This window comes from Euwallacea fornicatus, chromosome 7, assembly GCF_040115645.1.
Source record: "Euwallacea fornicatus isolate EFF26 chromosome 7, ASM4011564v1, whole genome shotgun sequence".
Lineage (NCBI taxonomy): Eukaryota > Metazoa > Arthropoda > Insecta > Coleoptera > Curculionidae > Euwallacea > Euwallacea fornicatus.
Window position 1 is genome coordinate 77,114 of NC_089547.1, and position 19,995 is coordinate 97,108.

The window sequence follows — 19,995 nt, forward strand, 5'->3', positions numbered from 1 at the left end:
ACCGTCGAATGTTAAGAGATTACTAACAGATACGTAAATATCCGTTGTTATCAGATCGCAGCACAAACATGAACGTCACATACTATTAGTGATACCCCACATCTGATAACTCACGGATGAGTCCTGGGTCACTACTATTAAGACAACAACAAAAAAATCAAGAACGTTAAAGTTGATGCATAGCCCGCTTTAGATATCCTTATCTTGGAGTTACTGGATGGTATTGAGTGATATGGGATAAATCCAAAACTTAAGCATTGAGTTCACAACCGGGCCCTAGGTCAGCTTAAAACTTAAAAAAAAATGAGCAAATATCAGTTTTTCCCCAATTGAAAAACGCTTATCAATTTATTATATTTGAATTCATCACCGGTGGTTCCTGTCGATCCACTTCTACATTTCCTGCTAGTATTAGTCTATTGTTGGTAATTCAGGTACGAATAAAATAATGCCTTGTATTCGTTACTTTGACCGATCTGAAATAGTTGAACGCAATGAAGATCCAAAAGTAAGCAACATAAGCTAGTTCCAAAGGTAAAGAAGAACTTTAATTGTTTTAGATTTTTGTGCTGGGTATCGTGTTTGGAGTGATCGCTGCCATCGTACTTATCGGCATGGCGATTTTGTTGCTCTGGAAGTTGCTGACCACCATACATGACCGGCGTGAATTTGCCAAGTTCGAAAAGGAAAGAATGATGGCAAAGTGGGACACGGTAAGCCAACGAAATTCAATAGGATATTTATTAATCCACGTTATTTATGCTACCTTTTAGAAAAAAAAACTTCAAGGCGAAAATAATAAAACGCGAAAATTTGTTCTATATAATGTGTACATAAAGTATGGAATAAATTCATTTTTTCAACTTAAAATTAAAATAATAAAAAATGCTTGGACATGTCGATTTTAGTTGAAAAATCCACATATTTTAGCTAGATAATATTAGCTGCGACGTCATTGTTGTTTCAGATATGACGTCAGGGTAAATTTTTCTAATGGTTTTTGATCATTTTGGGCGAAAGGGCGCACTTTTTTACGTACATTATGTTGTAAAATCCTTTTTATCCAGACCGACCAATGGTGTGAGAGCAAAAATCCAATTGTAATAGTAATTAGTTGAACTTTTATTTTTATTATCAACGATTGTTATTTAAGCCCGACAGACGATAGACTAACTAACTCTGTTTCACTATTCTTATCGCTAAGCCAGGAAAGGGGAAAAAAGCACTAGCCTAAGCAATAATCATATTTAGGCTCCGTGAATAGGAATGCGCTTTATTCATTGTTTTGGACTAAATATTCCAACACATTACACGTACGTACTTTTTTTTACTATGTTATATAACAATTTTTTTGATAAACTCTTAAAAACAAATTTTCTATATATATATCCGGTTACTGTATACGGAATACTTATGGTTAATTGAAATGCGCATCTCCCTTGTTTTCGCACTCTATCACCCCAGCCAATAATCATAAGAATTTTAATTATTTGTGTTATGGATAAACGCATTATAATACAACTTTTATTTGAAGTTAATCCGTCACGCAGTCAAACTAAAACTACTAAACATGAAAATGTTTTGTGTTAAACGAATAAAAATATCTTTTCAATGGAAATAAACAAACCTACCAGATAAATGGACAAAAAATGGCTCTGATCTGTTTAGTGGATGTCTATCTTGTACCGTTAGGTACCGTAAAGAAAAGCATGAATTATGATTATTTAACACAACTGTAAAAAAAAATACTATGTTTTATTTGAGACTAAATATATGACAGTTAAATCTTCAGCATAACTGCTTAGAGGAAATTGTTTCGAAGAAAATTAATGTACGTTAGTAAAGGGTGATTATATGGTATACAATCGCTATGAATGAGGGACAATATTATTATCTCTCATCCTTGGGTCCTTATGGGCTGCGATGGTCCTATAGCGCCAGGCACCCACATGTGGGATGATGCATGGGACAAGATAAAATATGAAACACAAATAGCCATCTAAAGATGTATAAGGCAACATAACTCATGTTTTGAAAAATTTGTTATGAAATATAGTAAAGAAGTTTATATCCTGTACTTAAAAAAAGTGTGTCCTTTGACATGAAATTATCAAAAATAATTGAAAAATATAGCATTGACATCAAACCTGTAACAATGATGACATCACAGGTATTATCTAACAAATATATGTGGAATTTTAAACTAAAGTCCGCGTATCCAAACAGTTTTTCTATACTTTATGTGCACACTGTGTGTTCCATGTGTTTGAGGCAGATTGTTCATATTTTCTTTTACTTTATTTCAGGATAGTAATCAATTTTTGTGTAATTTTCAGGGTGAAAATCCTATTTACAAGCAAGCCACGTCGACTTTCAAAAATCCAACCTATGCGGGCAAAGGGTAGAACCAAAACGCGCTATGTGTTTATTGAAATCAGCCAAGAAAATGCCAATATTTTTCAGTAAAAACTGCCATATTAAATTCTAGACATTAAGTCACCGACGTTCGTCAAGATACCCCAAAATTTAATTTATTTTGGTTTCTACAGATGCTGACAACTAAATAAATAACATTTTTCGTGAATCTTTTAATGTGTAGTCTCGAAATAACGTCCGAACTGTATATTTGTGTTTTCGCTAAAGCATTATTATTTTTTAAATAATTTACTAACGTGTATCTTAAACGTTCATTTCCTTTAGTGGGAGAAGAACTTGTAGTTCATGTGCCTAATAACTGGTGTCTTAGAGAGAAGACTTGTAATTTTATTAGTTAAATGTATTAATCATATACAACTTTGTGGAATTCTAATCTTAATACAAGAACAGGGTGTTCTGAAAAGCCATATGGTAAATGATAGGGCCTAATTGGGAGGTTAAAGTTATGATGGTACATACTTTCCATAAAAAACTTGCCTACCTCACTTCCTTGGGAATGTACAGGATTCCTAAAATTGAAATATTTAATACCGCTGGTGTGATTCTTATGAATATCTCTTATAAGTTAAGAAAAATTCGCTGTTTAAGCGTGCACGTAAATTTAAATTTTTAATTACCAACATTATTTTGATCTCATTCTGTCCTGTTATTTATGACGTATTTTAGAACACCCAGTACGAAGAATGTGTGCCTTTAATTTGTATACTAAGCGAGGATTAGTGCAGAAATGCAGATTATATTTTCGATTTACTTATGTGACGATAATAGCATTACCGTCATTTTCCTTAAATATTTTTGAAAAAAAGGATTTCCTGAGAATGTACATACTAGGTATATTAGTACTTTCATCGAGTTTGTCACAGACAAAAATTACTTAATTTTATTATTTGAAATCTAATCAGAGCTGAACCAAAAAATGGGCTAGAATACAATTTATTAGGAGCTTTATTCAAGAAGTAAATCTTAAATACTCTTAAGTTGATGTTGTATTAAGTACTTATTTTCAGTTTCATTAGCACTAAAACGGAGCACCGTAAATTTTAACAAAATGTGTTTTTACACAACTTTTTTATTCTTTCCCTGACACTCAAATTCCTTTTTACAGAGAGAAAAAAATTGTAAAAAAGTTGTATAAGATGATCAGTGTAATACGTGAAACATTATACAGTGCAATTCAAATATATATATATATATATATATTATATTTATTAATAAGTAGATATTATTAGATTGTGGAAGAGAATCTCATTTTAATCGCGTTAAATCTTTGGTTAATAAACTCATGTTGTGTTCACAGTCATACATGCCGTTTTAGAAATATGTTTGACATTAACGGTAAGGCTATTTGAATTAAATAATCTAACTAATAAGTTGTATTTTTTCATTACCACATTTTTGAAGTGTTTTAGGCGTATTTCTAACATTATTTCACTGTTTTAATCATTACCACTTGGCATTTTTAGTTTTTTTTTCTTTACCAAATCCGTACGAGTCATACTCAGGAGTTACATTTTCTTTTCAGTCGAAGTTAAAAGTTTGAAAAGGCCTCATAGGGCACTACTCAATGCCCGATTCTAAATGCTCCTTGTTCCTTCGCTTCTTTAAAAAAGAAAGAATTCGTACCCCAAGAGATTTATGAATCGTTTTTATAATTTTTTTTATACAAACCCCTTAAAAATAGAACTTGCAACAGTCCCTGTCGTGAATATGCCTTTCCCCTAGTCTTTGCAAAAAGGAAAAAACCTACCTACTGAAAAACTTCTGAATTTAGTCATTTTTTTCTAAACTTAAGAAAATACAAAAAAGTATTGATAAAGGCTATTACGCCAAAGAGTTCCTATTATTGAAATAAAATACGCTATTTCTTCGGTTCTATTTAAGAATTTTTTCTAAGTCTAGCATTAAAAGGAACTAAAATTTGTTCACTTTTCGATGCTCAATAGCATCGTTCTATCAACGTTACTGGTATATGTTTTTTTTTATAGCTAAATGAGATGTATTTTATTTTTATTGCCAAAAATAAATAAAGTAAATTCAATATTTGCTTTCTATGATGACGAAATCGGAGAAAATTGCCTTTTTTTAGTGGAAAAATACAATTGTAATTCTAAAGACTGAGAGGTTCATTATTGCACTAGTTATTTTCGTACATTGTTTATTTTACTAATAAATTTTGGTAATACCTTTAGATTAATAATCTCCGCGTCATTAACAGTCTCGACGTTTAATCACCGTGATTAATATACTTGTTCCTTAAATAAGGTCTAAATTTGGAATGCACATACATGTGAGAAACGGCAAAATTGAGATATAGGGTATCGAGTGTAAATAAAGCAGAAAGAATAGAGGAATGAGAATAAACCACACAGCTCCCCATTTTAAACTTGAAAATTAATAACAAAATTCAATAAACTGTATTTTCAGTATTTCTCGTTTTAGACCCTCTGGACAATTCCAACAAAGTTCATATTTAAACACATTTTTCTTTTTTAAGAAATCTGTAAACAATGAAATACCTCCTCCTACCCCGAAGTAGTATGATTTGGCCGCAAGATATCTGGTAGAAATATAAGGAAACAATTTTAGAATTGATATATGCACCAAACACTATCGATTTAACGTTATATATGCAATTATACACAATGGCTATATCGAATATCATAGAGGTTTAACTCGGCATTTAAACCAATGCGGCTCACATATAAATGGGTTCAATATGTACTAATTATTAAAACAATTAATTAGTTATCAAATCAAAAAGGATACACAATGCCATCTTCCTTCAATAGTTTCTGAAACGTATTGTGGAGTTTTTCATAGTTTTCCACATTATAAATCGTCTCTGATGTAAATATGTAGTTGAATTTTTCTTGAGCAGAGCTTAGCAAGTCTGTAAATGAACTCCAATCACCCGAGTAAAACCTGCTTTTATTAGTATATTCCCCTTCGTTTAATATAACATTTGGTATAGTATTGTATTTCAATATTTCTGGGTTCTGCAAATTATACAATAAGCATCTACAAGTAAAAATTGAAAAAAACTAACATAATCTTGAAAGGTACAAGAATAGGCGCCTGCTATTAAACTCATGATCCCAATAAGGCCGGTACCACATCCAAGGTCCAGCACCGATTTATCTTTAAAGTTTATTTTTTGTTGATCGATATAATTGAGAAGATCATAGGTGCATTCCCAAATTTTTAATCCTCCTAGGAAAAATGATTAATATATCGCAGATTTAATAATTCATAAGTTTTTAGTATTTTATTATTAAGAGTTAGTCATAGGGCAACGAAAAACTAACTGAGAGAGTAATCTTGACATAAAACCGTCGAATGAGGTTATTACTATTGCCGCGACTAGATGGCCAAGTGTTAGGGGATCCCCTTTTGGACTGGGGTACCACTCTCGAACTAAAAAAGGAAAAAAAGTGTAGTCGTGTTGTTGAAGAGAAGAGGTGAGGTAGAATAGTACTAAATTTTTTGTTTTTATACTTTGAGTTACTAAATTAATATGAAACATGGAACATGTTTCGAATAATAATATTCCATAGATACAATCGAAGGGAAGCAATCAAAAGTTCAGCCACAGTGACTTTACAGAAAGTTGCTCAAAGGTGTAAAACGTCCAAGGGGCTATTTTTATTCACATATGTAAAAGTGACTTATTCCCATGTTGAAGTGAACCTATCCTAGATTCTGCAAGTATTCCATTAAATGCGTAAGTTTTCAACATCCACGCACAACCTCGGAACTTTTTCGACCTGGAGGCTGCGAGTCAAAATTTCTATGTGAAACACACTAGCAAAATTTTGCTAAGATTACCTTCAGGTATAATTTCTGTGGATCACTGTGCGTTTACTGGAACTGTAAAATCAAGCAGGGGGTTGCATCAAGCTCACATGGGCCTAGTGAAGGCCAGGAGAGCCTAACAGTTGAGACCAAGGCCACTCTCCGACATATCACAGCATATAAGGGCATATCATGCATTGTCATAGCTCTATAAACGAATGGACAAACAGAACATTCCTGACGCTGTCGGGGTCCTGTACCCTCAAAAGCATTCATTCAGAAACTTTCTTGGAAAAGAACCAAGCGTCTACTTATCTTCAACAAACAACAGTTACGAGGTACAAGATCTATTGAACTGATCGCAATATCGCATGCATAATATCAATGACATTGCCAAGTACAGACTGCGCACAAAACAGCAAAAAACAGTGGGACACGTCTTAAATGGGTCTCCCAGCACTGAAAGGTAAGACTTCGTACTATGACAGCCTATTTCTTTAGACATTAGACTTTCATAAGGTCTCATTGGGGAAGATTGATAAAGTTCTTCATGAAACTTATTTTTCAGCTGAATATTTTCAGTGACCTCTAACACACTTTAAACGGAAATAAGTTTTTGGGGTGGCAATTCAAGGGCTCCTTACGTCCATTCAGAGTTAAGGCCGCTCTTAATAAGTCGGGCGTTCTGGCCAAAATTTTTCATTTGAAATTGGGTTGTTTACACTTCAACACACCTTCATAAACTGACGATATTAAATCCGAGTGGCTCTGATCAGCATTAATTACTGACAATGAGTTATTTAAGACAGGTTTCTCAACTATATTGTTTCGTAGCACATTTAGGACATCTTCAGTAGTGTAGTATTTCAATAGAATTTCATTATATTGCATAGAATTATGAGAGCAATTTGCTAATATTTTCTTAACAATATCGCCTTGGTTTTTAGGGATGATTTCCTCACTTTCTATCCAGCTTTTTTCTTCCGTCTTAGGGTCACAGTCTAAAATTCAAAAATTGATTAAAAAGTCTGTGTATAATTAGCCAATAAATTTTCGTTTTACCTTTAATATTATCTTCTTTTTTATCATTTTTATCTTGAAAATTAAACTTAAACATTTTTTCCTATCAATAACACCAGATTTTTGAACCAGACAAAAGGATAACTGAAATAGGATATCCAGAGAAATTAATAAAGTTGATACAAATTCCAACATAAAATATTTGTTCCTTATACCATTTCAGCTGACTATTTCTCAACAACATTTTGAATATGAAATGAAAGTGGCATCGGAAAATAAAGTCATTGTTCAATATTAGCTTTATCAACTATATAACACAAATGTCAAAAATTGTCTTATTGGTGGGCCAAATCTTGTGAAGTTAGTAGTTGATATTTCCTTTTTTGGTACCACTTTAAAGCATTACACCATTTTTCTGTTTTTTCACATAAGATCAGACTAATCAATTTGATATTTGTAAAACTTTAGGAAATTTTTTTCCCGATATCAAACTTGCTACTCAATCAAAAATTGATTATGAGGAGAAGTGAAAAACCATTTTGTCCTAACTTGAACCTTTTGGAACTTAAGGTTACATTTTGATTGCCATTATTTAAAGAATATTTCAAACCTGTAATAGTGTATCTTAAATAGAATAATTGAAAAAATTTGTGAGGAATTCAAAAATGTAATAATTGTTAAGGGGTTTCAATCATTAGTTACAATGAAAAGTGTTAAGATGTAAGAGTAATGATGTAACAGTCAACAAAAATTAGTAACTTTACTTGGACGCCTACTTATTGTCCACATTAGGTCAAATGTGAAGTCTAATGTTTATTATATTTTGAAAAAGTGGTGCGGATATTTCAGGATTAGGAGTACTATGAGTAGCGGTAGCGCCCCCAGAAATAATCGTAAAAATGTAAAAATAGAACACAGCTTTGTCCAAAGGTTCGGCGTTGGCCTTACACCAGTAGATACTTGTATATCTATAGATATCTAATATCAATTATAAAAAAATCAAAACATCAATAGACCCTCGTGTAATTATAGCTAGTATGTTTACCTATTCTATCTTCAACATTAAATTTGGACCCAGGCATCTACAATAGTTTAACCAATAATACCCATCAAATACAGAATTTTTTATTGAATTCTGTGTATGTTAATTCTTAACATTATCTATTTCTTTAAAAATCTAATGTTATTTAGAATATAAACAAGTTAAAAAGGGCCAGAAGCATTTGAGGTTAACTAACGGCATACAATCTCCAAGGGATTCACCACATAAAACCGACAATCTAATGGCAGAAATGACAATATCAAAAAAGTCATTGTCATGTGTTATGTCAACATCAGCTGTTTCGTTCATGTTGGAAAACATTATTTGTGATTGTCCACATTCAATAACAATTAGTCCCGAACCAGAGGGTTCAAGCTCTTTATTTTTGTTTTATGGAAATAAGAATACATGAGAAGGTACAGTCACCAGACACTGATTATGTAGTTTAAATTTGGTTGTTAGCACGTTTCACTATTTTACCTCTGTGTATACTAACGTGGAATATGCATGCAAAGTGCAAATTATTTTGTCCCGGGCATGGGGCTACAAGGCGTGTAATTCAAATACATTAAATAGATATCCCAAGTGACTGTACTGACTTGGGAACTTTCGCAGATAGCTCAAGAAAGCCAAGTTGTTCAATGTTTCTTTAAGCTTCATTCAGTGCAATTTGCACTTCATACCAGGCCCCTATTTTTGTTTGAACCGTGTGATAATAAACTTCATTTAGGGAAATTAATTAAGGAATAAATGAAATATCATACAAATGCTAGTTGTGAACATAAACGGTAACGTCAAAAATTATAAATGATAGCTGGGCACTGCAGTTTGGAAAGGCATTTTTTTAAAGTATTAAACATATATAGAACTTGCCAATACAAATTGCTAAACTTAATCTTTATACTGATAATGCAACATAAACAAAAACTACATCAAAATCTTTCCAATAAATACAAAGAATATTTCTTCTCTCTCTTATGAATTTAGACAAATACACAATGAAACAGATAAGTTTAGCAATACTTAAGTAAAGCATACAATATTTATACATTTCACTAGACATTTCATAACAATACCCCTCACCACTTATATTAACCAAGTAAGTGTCTGAATGAGGCCAGTACTATTTTGTGTTTGTTTCTAGATCAGTTGTTTATGCTCTTAATTTATCCTCAACAGGCACAGACAAACCCCATTAATTATTACAAAAGTCTGGAGGAAAGCACTTTACAGTATGGACATTGGTGGTAAGTATGCATGCATAGGTAAAGGTTAATTTATGTTTCTAACAAAACTGATTAATTAATTACCACGAGACAAATTAAATTAAAACAATAAAGTGATGTGTCATAGAGTATATTAGATAGTGACTGCAAGGAAAATCAAAGTCAATAATGGTCACATAAAAGAGAAAAAGTTGCAATGATGAAGGGCCAATTATACTGAATTAGTTTGTTAAAGAAGCTAGGAAAAAATATAAAACTTTTCCTAAAATTTTTTATGACCTCCAAAAGCCATTGAAATTTTTCAAATTTTAAAACGGCATATTCTTAAACTCCAAATTTCGTAACATCGCGCCAATTTAACATATCTTGCACCTCTTATGATTACCGAGATCTCCATGATTCAGTTGCAGAAATTATTTGTTCAGGGTTTATATAAAATAATGACGTAAAAAGGTATATCTTTTTACTTCCTATATAATTCTTATGCAATATGTTATGTGTTGTATACGGTATGAACCTAGTATTAGATCATAATTGATTTATCGCACTTTTTGCTATCGCCATTAAATAAACAAGTCAATACATTTTAATAGATTGCGTAGCTTGGTTTTTTTACTTTAGGAATGAGACATGATTACAACAACAAAAAAAATTTGTTCCTAGAAGAACATATTCAAAAAAAAGAGCCGTTTGATTTGTTCCAAAAATGGTTTGAGCAAGTTCAACGTGATCCTCGTACTGTAGAGCCAAATGCTGTGTGCCTTTCTACATGCACAAAGTAGGTAAGGCATAGAGAGTAAGATTAGACATATCAAGTTTTCAAATCTATTAATTCGTTAATTTTTTTTATGTTTACGCGATTTAGTGTGTCCAAGATTTTTGGCTTTCACGTATTGTTACCTCAGAAACAATAAGAGCTACATAGAAATCGGTTACATTGGGAAAGTCCTAGGTAATTACGGAATTTAAAAGTAATGATTAGTTTTGTGCACATAATTGCTTAGAAGCGCCTCCATTTAACTAGCTTTGTTACTTTATACTTTCTTGGTCCGCAAGCCAAATCTTAGATTTATACTGATGGTGGTTTCTATACTAATATTTGCTAGTGTTGAATATAAATTTTTTGAGAGCCTAAAAAAAATAGTAAAGTGTGCATGCATCTTATAGGTAATTACCTTGCAGGGATGGAATACCGTCAGGAAGATTTGTTCTGTTGAAAGGTTTCAACAAAGATGGTTTCCGATTCTTCACTCACTATACAAGTAGAAAGGGCCAAGATTTGGTAAGCGAATATAGGCGTTCAAATAATCATGATAACCATTGTAAAAATAATAGGTCTTCAGTCTATATTAACCTACTAGATTCAAGGATCAAGAAATCCAACAGACTAATTGTTACTTTAAATTCTTTGCCCTTTGTGTGTCTGTGTGTTTTCAAGTATAATAAATCTTAAATATGTTGCGTTTTTATTCGTTAGCATAAGACACAATCCATTGCATAATAGACTCTGCATCAGGGTAGGCAGAGTTTCCCGTATTGCAATATTTAATTATCTGCATAGAGTCCTTCGGACAATCGGTTATAACTGATTGGAGTAATGAGAGTTCTACTGTATGCTATTTTGAGTTGTGAGATATTTCATGATTATGCTTAATGGTTCTCTATAATGATTTCATCGCAATGATGTTAATCAAAAATTATTTTGTTTTAGGAAGACAACCCTAAAGCTGCTCTAACTTTTTATTGGGAACATTTCAGCCGATCGGTTGGTAATTAAATAATAATACACTTTGTCTAGTTAGACATGATGTAATGGGTGATCACAAAAAACTTCATAGTAGGTACTGATGTCTGAATGTTAAATAACATTTGATCAGGCCTCAATTGGTAACTCTGACGTCGTGGGAAAAATTTTTAATCATTACTCCCTACCCAAAAAAAAACCGTCGACTAGGAAAGTCAGCAGTCCTTTTTGACCTGACACTTTCGGCTATCGTCCAACCTACCTTCACACCCTCACCCATATTTTCGGTGCTGCATCTGATAATATGTATGGCACAGATTTCTGAAATACCCTATATGTATATGTACATTTATAAAAAAAAATAATTTCAACATGAACTCTACAATTTTATATTTGAAATTTTTTGGAGAATCGTCCTATTACCCAGATAAAGCAGTGGGACACCTTATCTTGAACACCCGGTACATCATGTTAAATTATACACATTGTATATGCAAAAGCTACTTGCATTAAATTTACTTAAATTTCACTAATGTATGGATTATTTGATGAGCTGATTCTTTGCAGGTTCGAATTGAAGGCGACGTAGAAAAACTTTGTTTCGATGTCGCCGATACTTATTTTAAAAGCAGGCCCTATCAAAGCCAAATTGGTGCTCTTTGTAGCGACCAGAGCAAACCTATTTTTGATCGAGACGTTCTTGCTAAGAAAGAGACAGAGTTAAGGGCAACATATAAAGAAGGGGAAGTTCCAAGACCTCCATTCTGGTAATCAGAATGATAAATATAACTAGATGTGTAACTTCATACTCATTTAAAATACCTTTTAGGGGTGGTTATTTGCTTAAGCCACACACAATAGAGTTTTGGCAAGGCCAGACCGATCGCATTCATGACAGAATACGATTCCGCTTTCCCAAGGAGGGTGAACCGGACGGTGTTCTGACAAAACAAGGGGAAGACGGTTGGATATATGAGAGGTTGTGTCCTTAAGGTTACGGCGTACAAAGCTACATATATTATCTTAATATGAAATGTATCATTACATAGTATGGGGTCATTCCATTTCTAAATAATTTGTAAAAATATTACCGTTATCGAATAAATGATATATTTAATTTTCGTTTCTGTCCTTCGATCCTCGAAAATTTATTACTGTTTAAATTTGGATACTGACGATTGTCTGCATCAAGTTGCAGACGTTTAAGTTCGCGTACAGTTGCCTGATTAGTTTTTCTTAAATGCGAATGTTTATGATTTAACACGATCTACAGAACATGAGTTGCATCACAACAATAAAATAGGTAAAAAACGTTGTAGCCATGAACAGAATCATGGAATTGTCTATGTTGAAGAATCCCGCTGCTGATATCTTCGTCGTTCTGTTTACTACCTGCTGGGCCAGTAAGAAGAATTCTTGGTTTGCGTCGTTTTCTATTTTATTCGTTGAAGTTTTCAGCATTTGCTTATAGCAAATGGCGACAGTTTGCTCGGACTCGGCTGCTATTTGTTGTCCGACATATGCCAGGTAAGCAGCTTGACACTGAAAACACGTTCGTTAATTCAATAACATACATATATAAGGTCCATAGAATTCTAACATATTCCCCTGTACATAGATTATAGTCTTTCCTGGGGTATTAAAACCACCAGTTAAGTGAAATTTATTGATGTTCGTTTCCTTAAGTGACGTCGTGGACTTTGCGTCAATCGCACTGGACCAATCGCATGGGTCCGTAACTGACAACTGAGCCGAGGCGGACAGTGGCAAATTGGTCATAGAAAAATGTCATTGCCAATTCCGTTTCTGATTGTTTCGCTTTTAGATCCAGATATTTTATATATGTTTGCGCCATTACGGCTGACGCATGCAGTGAAACAAAATATACTGCATAATAGGTGTATTATCGATAACGATAAAATCTATGCGATTAAACATCTAATTGATCAAATATCGGGTTCAATTAATGTAATTGACATGAGAGTACATAAATACATATGTCTCTGTAGCGAAAGGTAATGTTATTAACTTGAAAACAAGAATAAACAAAATAATTGATATATTACATGCTCTTACAATTATTTGATGATATCTGGGGCAGGTACGGGCTTTATCAACTCAATATTTGGATGAGCTTCTTTAGATGCAAGAAATCCTTAGAATATGAATGTTAGTTGTATTTATTGATCGTTAAACAAAATGTTCTGATATTTTAAACCATTGGTGTTGTAATGTTACAAAATTTCCTTAGTAAAGTTACCATTATATTTTTCTACATATTTAAAAAACCACATGCAGCAACCCGATAAGGTTAATTAACAGTACTAATGAAAAAGCGAATGACAAACCTTCTAATTAAACGGCTTTACTCTGGACTTGACTTGAAAACTGTGCACCACGACATATCAACCTACGTCCCCCTAGTGATAATTAACATTTCATTCAACATCACAGTCAACAAACCTTCACATTGCATCGAAAAACCACTTACCCCGGATGCTAGAATCCACGAACATCGTACCATCGCAACCAACAGTGTATTGTAGAACTGGCTAGTGAACACCGCATGCCGGAGGAATGTTGTTATAATAAAGAGGATTACTAGCAGTAAAATCAATCCACAAAGCGAATTCACAGTTTGAATGTGATCGCACAGGATATTGTGAGACACTCTGTATGCCTTGATGTGCATTACCTCATTTGGTTGTGTCAGCTTCTTGTTAAACTTCTTCAACTTTTCCCTAATGCGTTTGATAATCAAGGAGATTATGAAGAATACTCCTACCAATCGGAAGGTCAAGAAACCGTCTCCAAATAGCACAACAAATTGGTACGTCATGGAATCACTTCTTTGGAATTGCGTAAACAGAATCATAACAATGCCGATCGTGTGATATATCACGAATATCGTGAAATGCAGTATGAAGCCATATCCCGAGCTAATGTCTTCCAGGACTTCTCCCAAGAGCTTGGATAGCTGTTTCTGTTTGAGAATTCCCAGTGCAGATATATAGATATTTGTCACATACATTACCACTATAGAAAAATCGAATACGATCTTGTGGATGAGTGAAACTCTAGCGAATGTAGTGTCCTTAACCCATATGGTCGTGGGCGCCATTATTACTGAAATTATTAACAGAGTCCAGGAGAACACTTTGTAGATGGTCAGGCATGGTCGTTTTTCTAAATTTACAGGAGGAAATAAAAGGAAAAAACTGTTGAAAACTAATAAAACTGAGATATATATTCTGCAAGACATTCTTAAGTGAAATGCGTGTTCGAGGTCTTCTCCCTTAGCAGCTAAACAATTAAATGATACGGGGGGAAAGAAATAACTCACGGAATCTATATTGACCCATCGCGTCATATTATTAGTTAGAATTACAGGAATTGCTGCTTTCACATTATTTTTATTAAGTGTTTCTAAACTGTACAGCTGACAGCAATATCTTTTTTGGAAATTCTTAACGACTATTAGAGACACCTGAGGTTAAATTTTTGTTACACAATTTAAAAATGAACATTAACATGTTTTGAAGGTATCAAAATTCGATCCTCAGTAATTTTGAACTAGTTAAACATAAGACATGTAAGGTTTCTCTGTGTTTTATGCAGTATTGTTGATAATCTAATTATGAGATAGTAATGTAGAAGTTGTAATTTTCACCAAAATTGATTTAAAGGAAAAGGTAGTGTTTATGTACTAGTAATTTAGATTTTTATTTTGCCATTAGTTGACGTCGAAGGCTGTGACTAAAGCGCAATGAAAGCTCTAAAATATTTGAGAATCGTAAACTGTTCATAAGGCTTCTATTTCGGCACACTCTGTATACAGAGTACCGCATTTCATCTTCCGTTTTCTATAGTTCGGTTATTTTTGACAGTGAGATTTTGATATTGAGTATAATTTACTTCTGTCTTAAAACGTAGGTCAGGAAAATATTTCTAATTAGACTGGGTGCCCTTAAAAAGCTTGACAATACCGAACAATTTTTTTTTCCATGAAATATTCTATATTTTTTCACATTTAAGTGCTTTGTAGAATTGTTTACATATTCCTAAAAGTTCGTTGAAGGCAGTTGGATAATATTGGTGAAAAAAAATAGCATTCGCACCTCTGATTTGAAAAATTAATAAAAAAATAGAAATAAAGTATTTAAAGAAACTATACAAAGTGCTAATTAAGCATGGTTTGTTAGTGTTATTAAAATAGTTTCGATGATCGAGATTGTACGGAGTGTTCAAAGTTTAGAGTCAAATTTTTCAAAGTTAAAAGAATTTTATTTTTCCTGTTTTAAATTGGAGCCCACGTATGTTTTAATCTAGTTCGTTGCAGCATTCGAAAACATTCTTCTAATTACATATCTGTCGCAATTCCTAAAACGTAAAAAAAATTCCACCAAAAATCATTCCAATAGTAATTAAAATGTATAAAAAATTAAGGTGCCTATCAAAAATGAATTATTTTTTGAATTTATTTTATAATTACAATTATCTTAAAAGTATTACAAATCGAAAGTATTTGTTTAAAATATATTTTGCTCTTTTGAAGATATAAAATTAAGACGATTATCGAAAACCCTTGCAACTCTTTGCAATATATGAAAAAGTCAAAGATGGCTCTAAAAAAATTTCAAATTATTATTGTTTTTATTCCAATGTAAAACATCGTTAGCATCACATTATTAATTAGTTAAGTTCGAAATAATAATTATACAGGGTGGGCTAATGAAAACGAAACAAGGCAGATATCTCCTATTTATTGCTTGCAGGAAAACAAATGACTAGACCCCGTCGATTTCCATTTAAGGGGAGTAATCTTTTGCGCATGTTTTTAATTTTGCTATTTTCAACACCTGGAAGAGAGGACCTAAGAAGCATTCCTTAAATCTAAAATGGGATTAGGGGTCTAGCGATATCTTATTTTGAAGATCATTGAAATCTCCTTTGAACCTTTGCAACTTCACTGAATTCCATGCAGTTCTTTTCGACGAAATACGTTTATAAAAAATCTGTTAATAAAGGAAAGTAACGTTTTTGTCATCTTTGTTGTTAGAATGATTTTTATGTAAGAAGTGCTTAATGTGTTTTTTTAAATCACACTTGAACCAACTTGAAGCAACAAAGTATCTAATGTCACTTTTTTATCACTTAATGAAATGCATCTATAATCTACTTTGATATGTTTCAAAGAAAGGTTCATTTTGGCCGTTGACGTGTTGAAATAATTATCACTCATCTTGTGTTATATGTTTACATGTTTACATTACATTAGTGAAATTTTAGTAGTTATTGTTGGTATAGAATTCCATGCTTCTAACAAACATAAATGCAGTAATTTTTTTTTACCTCCTTTTGGAAGCAGATGTGATAAATTATTTACAATCAATTTGTCTTCAATTAGTATCTTACATGTTTTGGTCTGTAACTATGTCAGCTCAGAACATTTTGAACATTCGTTAAGCTAGAGATTAAGTAATATAAGTAAAATTGTAAGTTAATATTAAATTGAAATGTTTTGATTCATCTCTCCTCTCTTGTAAAGTTATTCTTATTAAAACTTTAATTCGTGCTCAGAAACAACGACGTTTCCTCACAAAAATTATCATTAAAAAATGTACGTTATGAATTGAAAAAGCATTACTTTTTTAGTGTTGGCTTATTTAACATTTAAAAAGTATTTTATCGAAAACTACTGCTTGAAATTAAGAGAAGTTGGTAGCGTCGAAAAGAGACCTAGATGTCATTTTAAAATGAGGTGTCACTTGAACCCTAATGTCATTTGAGATTTAAAGGGTACATTTTACCCTCGTAAGGGGTTGGAAGTGGCAAAATGAAAATATGCGAAATCGCATCGTTTTTATTGGCCCACCCCATACAATAACTTTTGACGTGTTAGGAATTGCCACAGGCACGAGTTTTTTGCCTTTCAAGGAATATGTAGACAATTACAGAAAGTCTTAAATGTGAAAAAAATATACAGTTGCGTGCAAAAGTTTCGGGCCAAAGATGATTTTATAAATAAATAATATGTAATACAAAAATTAAGAATATGCTATGTTACATGATCTCTGTTAAATGTACTATCAAAATGAACAACTTAGAATTTCATTGGAAATAATCAAAACAAGGAATAAAAGAAATATATGTTGAAAAGTATCGGGCCACATTCTTAGAATAATTTTATTTTTCTTTTTGAGAAGATATTGAAGCAAATATTGATAACTGGACGATGAGTGAGTAGTAGATTGAGTTTTATCTTGTTAAGATGCTGAAACGCACTCAATTACAAGCACGTCAATGTATTATAAAGTTACACGGAGAAGAAATTCACGTTATATTGCTTCATTATTATCGATTGGATAGACAACTGTGAACGTAAATTATTAAAAAATGGAAAATGATTAAAGGTTTAGAAGGCAAGCACGCTTCAAGAAGACTGAGAAAAACTGCTAATCGTATAGATAGACTGATAAAAAGGTAAGCAATTTAGGATCCGAAAAAAAATGATGTGGTAATGGCTTGAGAATTACAGGATGAAAATCTTACAAAAATCGGACTGTTTATCACAATAGCACTGTTTATCGTCAGTTGAAGAAAGTGGAACTTGTTGGGGAAGTGAGTACTACAAAATCACTGATTAGTGTAAAAAATAAAAAGGCAAGATTAAAGTTTGCAAAGGAACATCAACACTGGGGTATAGAAGATTAGAAAAAAATATTTTGGTTAAATTAAACGACGAAATTAAAATAAATTTGGTTGAAAATGATGGCAGATGTTACGTACGACAATCAAAAGGTGCAAGATATGATTCTATGTATTAAATACCAAGTGTTAAACATGTCGGCGGTAACATTATGCTTTGGGATGCTTTGTCGTGGCAAGGTGCCGGTCTGATTGCTAAAATTGATGGCAATATGAATGCTGCAATGTATAAAGATACTTTAATAACACACATGCTTCCATTTGCTCGTCAAAATATGCCGCGAGGATGTATTTTTCAGCACGATAATGATCCGAAACATCGATCTCGGCTAGTACAAAATTGATTTAGTACCAAGAAACTAGATGTCCTAGAGTAGCCTAGTCAGTCCTCCGACTTGAACCCTATTGAGCATTTATGGCGAGATCTAAAACTGATTGTGAGAGCTGTGAATTGCGCTAACAAGAATAATCTCTGGGAAAAGTGCAAGAAGTATGGCACAACATTAAAGAAGAGAGAATACCAAAGTTAATTGAGCCTATGCCACATCGGTGTGCCGCAATAATCAGTTCAAAACGAATGGCTACGAAGTATTTACCAAATAATAGATTTGCAGTTTTTCGAGTTCATTATAAAATACGTTCTAATGTGTATTAATTGTTTTAATTCATTTGGCCCGATATTTTTGATCAGGGCAAAATGCTTAAACCTTGCTTTGATTATTTTCAATAAATTTCTAAGCTGTTCATTTTGGTAGTACATTTAACGGAGCTCAGATTACTACGTATCATATTCTTAATTTTTGTGCTATATGTTATTTATTTATAAAATCATCTTTGGTCTGAAACTTTTGCACGCAACTAGGGCGTTTCCTGAGAAAAAATGTTCGGTATCGTCACGCTTTTTTGCGGCACTCCGTCTAGTCACAAATATTTTTCCGAAGAACGTGGTAAGATACAGTTAAAGTATAGACACACAGTGGTGGTCATAAAAATAGGACCACTTCAAAAATTTCAATTTTTTATTTTTATCAGTAAAGAGATAAAAAATTAGAACAAAAAAAACTAGAATACATTTAATAATAAAGAAAACAATATACAAAAATATAATTTAACGAAAAATAAATAAAAGTCTTCAATAAAACAATAAAAACAAAATAAATATGTGGTCATAAAAATAGGACCGGTAAAACATTATCAAAAAAAAAGGAAAAAAAAAACGAAATTAGCAACTGAATGTGGCCTAATGTTTAATATTTCGTTGCTTCTCCCTTTTGGGCAATCACTGCCTTTAATCTTTTAGGCATTGATCTTATTAAACGCTGGCATAGCTCAACAGGAATAGCTTCCCATTCCCGTTGGACTACGGACCACAGTTCTTCTTTATTTTTGACCTGATGACTCCTCACAGCAGCCTTAAGGAGTACCCAAAGATTTTCGATGGGATTCAGATCCGGCGATTGTGAAGGCCATGGCACAACAGAAATTGCTTCATTTTGAAAAAATTGTTTCACTCGCCTAGCCGTATGTTTCGGATCATTATCTTGTTGATATTTCCAAATTAATGGCATTTCTTCCGAAGCATATGATAGCATAACATTTTTCATTATTTTAAGGTATTCCTCTTGGTTCAGGATTCCTTTTATCCAATAAATAGGACCAACACCGAACCAAGAGAAGCAACCCCACAATTTTATATAACCACCTCCATGTTTAAGGGTTTTTAGAGTATGTTTTGGAAGCAATTCCTGTTTTGGTGGCCGCCTCACGTACCGTCGACCATCCGAACCAAACAAATTAATTTTTGTTTCATCCGAAAAAAGCACATTTTTCCACAATTTTATGTTATCATCTTCGTTTTCAAAGTGAAGATGATTTTTCGCACATTTTATTCTTTTTAATTTGTTTGTTTTTGATAACAACGGTACCTTTCGAGCCACTCGGCCATGTAAATGAACTTCATGCAATCGTCTTCGGATAGTTCTGGAACTTATTTTCAAATTTAGGTCCTTTTGAAGTTCTTTGGAACT

The 19,995-nt window shown here is 32.7% G+C and overlaps 4 protein-coding genes across 19 annotated transcripts in view; 2 read left to right on the forward strand and 2 right to left on the reverse strand.

Annotated features, from left to right (window-relative positions):
* The window catches only part of mys (myospheroid), a 28,303-nt gene extending 24,497 nt beyond the window's left edge, over positions 1-3,806 (forward strand). For all 3 annotated transcript variants that reach the window (XM_066283900.1, XM_066283898.1, XM_066283899.1), the window contains exons 12-13: positions 561-713; positions 2,337-3,806. In XM_066283900.1, the coding sequence (XP_066139997.1) occupies positions 561-713; positions 2,337-2,405 (222 nt within the window). In that variant the 3' untranslated portion in view covers positions 2,406-3,806. The remainder of the gene's footprint in view (positions 1-560; positions 714-2,336) is intronic.
* Positions 3,807-4,451: 645 nt separating this feature from the next.
* On the reverse strand, positions 4,452-8,535 carry LOC136340132 (histidine protein methyltransferase 1 homolog). Of its 2 annotated transcripts, XM_066283943.1 has the most exons (6): positions 8,294-8,535; positions 7,291-7,392; positions 6,963-7,229; positions 5,483-5,646; positions 5,203-5,432; positions 4,452-4,993 (listed from the first exon to the last, which is right to left on the reverse strand). In XM_066283943.1, the coding sequence occupies exons 2-6, from the start codon at positions 7,343-7,345 to the stop codon at positions 4,828-4,830; spliced, it is 882 nt and encodes a 293-aa protein (XP_066140040.1). In that variant the 5' UTR covers positions 7,346-7,392; positions 8,294-8,535; the 3' UTR covers positions 4,452-4,827. The 2 variants fall into 2 exon arrangements, with proteins under 2 accessions (XP_066140040.1, XP_066140041.1); XM_066283944.1 differs by lacking the exons at positions 4,452-4,993; positions 5,203-5,432 and adding an exon at positions 5,742-5,850 and having other exon boundaries at positions 5,522-5,646.
* Positions 8,536-8,571: 36 nt separating this feature from the next.
* LOC136340134 (pyridoxine/pyridoxamine 5'-phosphate oxidase-like) lies at positions 8,572-12,377 on the forward strand. 6 transcript variants are annotated; one of them, XM_066283946.1, is made up of 7 exons: positions 8,586-8,706; positions 9,470-9,537; positions 10,138-10,294; positions 10,699-10,798; positions 11,228-11,281; positions 11,828-12,027; positions 12,090-12,377. In XM_066283946.1, exons 1-7 carry the CDS (start codon positions 8,699-8,701, stop codon positions 12,250-12,252), a joined length of 750 nt encoding a protein of 249 aa, XP_066140043.1. In that variant the 5' UTR covers positions 8,586-8,698; the 3' UTR covers positions 12,253-12,377. The 6 variants fall into 6 exon arrangements, with proteins under 6 accessions (XP_066140047.1, XP_066140043.1, XP_066140044.1 ...); XM_066283948.1 differs by having other exon boundaries at positions 8,619-8,706; positions 9,435-9,537; XM_066283949.1 differs by lacking the exon at positions 8,586-8,706 and adding an exon at positions 9,212-9,389.
* Positions 12,249-19,995, reverse strand: part of LOC136340127 (putative gustatory receptor 28b) — a 287,924-nt gene continuing 280,177 nt past the window's right edge. For 4 of the 8 annotated variants that reach the window (XM_066283933.1, XM_066283932.1, XM_066283934.1 and 1 more), the window contains 2 exons: positions 13,752-14,446; positions 12,249-12,802 (listed from right to left, as the gene is read on the reverse strand). In XM_066283933.1, the coding sequence (XP_066140030.1) occupies positions 12,518-12,802; positions 13,752-14,446 (980 nt within the window). In that variant the 3' untranslated portion in view covers positions 12,249-12,517. Of the gene's footprint in view, positions 19,066-19,995 lie in introns of those variants that run through there. The other 4 variants (XM_066283931.1, XR_010732258.1, XR_010732259.1 and 1 more) reach the window with 4 other exon arrangements.

What these genes read in the sequence shown, in the direction of transcription:
- LOC136340132 (XM_066283943.1), bottom strand. Translation starts at nt 7,345, where the DNA reads ATGTTTAAGTTTAATTTTCAAGATAAAAATGATAAAAAAGAAGATAAT. An exon ending in AAAAGAAGATAATATTAAAG is followed by an intron (nt 7,230 to 7,290) that starts GTAAAACGAAAA and finishes TTTGAATTTTAG; the next exon opens with ACTGTGACCCTAAGACGGAA. An exon ending in CTTGTACCTTTCAAGATTAT is followed by an intron (nt 5,433 to 5,482) that starts GTTAGTTTTTTT and finishes TATAATTTGCAG; the next exon opens with AACCCAGAAATATTGAAATA.
- LOC136340134 (XM_066283946.1), top strand. An exon ending in GTAGAAAGGGCCAAGATTTG is followed by an intron (nt 10,799 to 11,227) that starts GTAAGCGAATAT and finishes ATTTTGTTTTAG; the next exon opens with GAAGACAACCCTAAAGCTGC. An exon ending in GGGAACATTTCAGCCGATCG is followed by an intron (nt 11,282 to 11,827) that starts GTTGGTAATTAA and finishes GATTCTTTGCAG; the next exon opens with GTTCGAATTGAAGGCGACGT.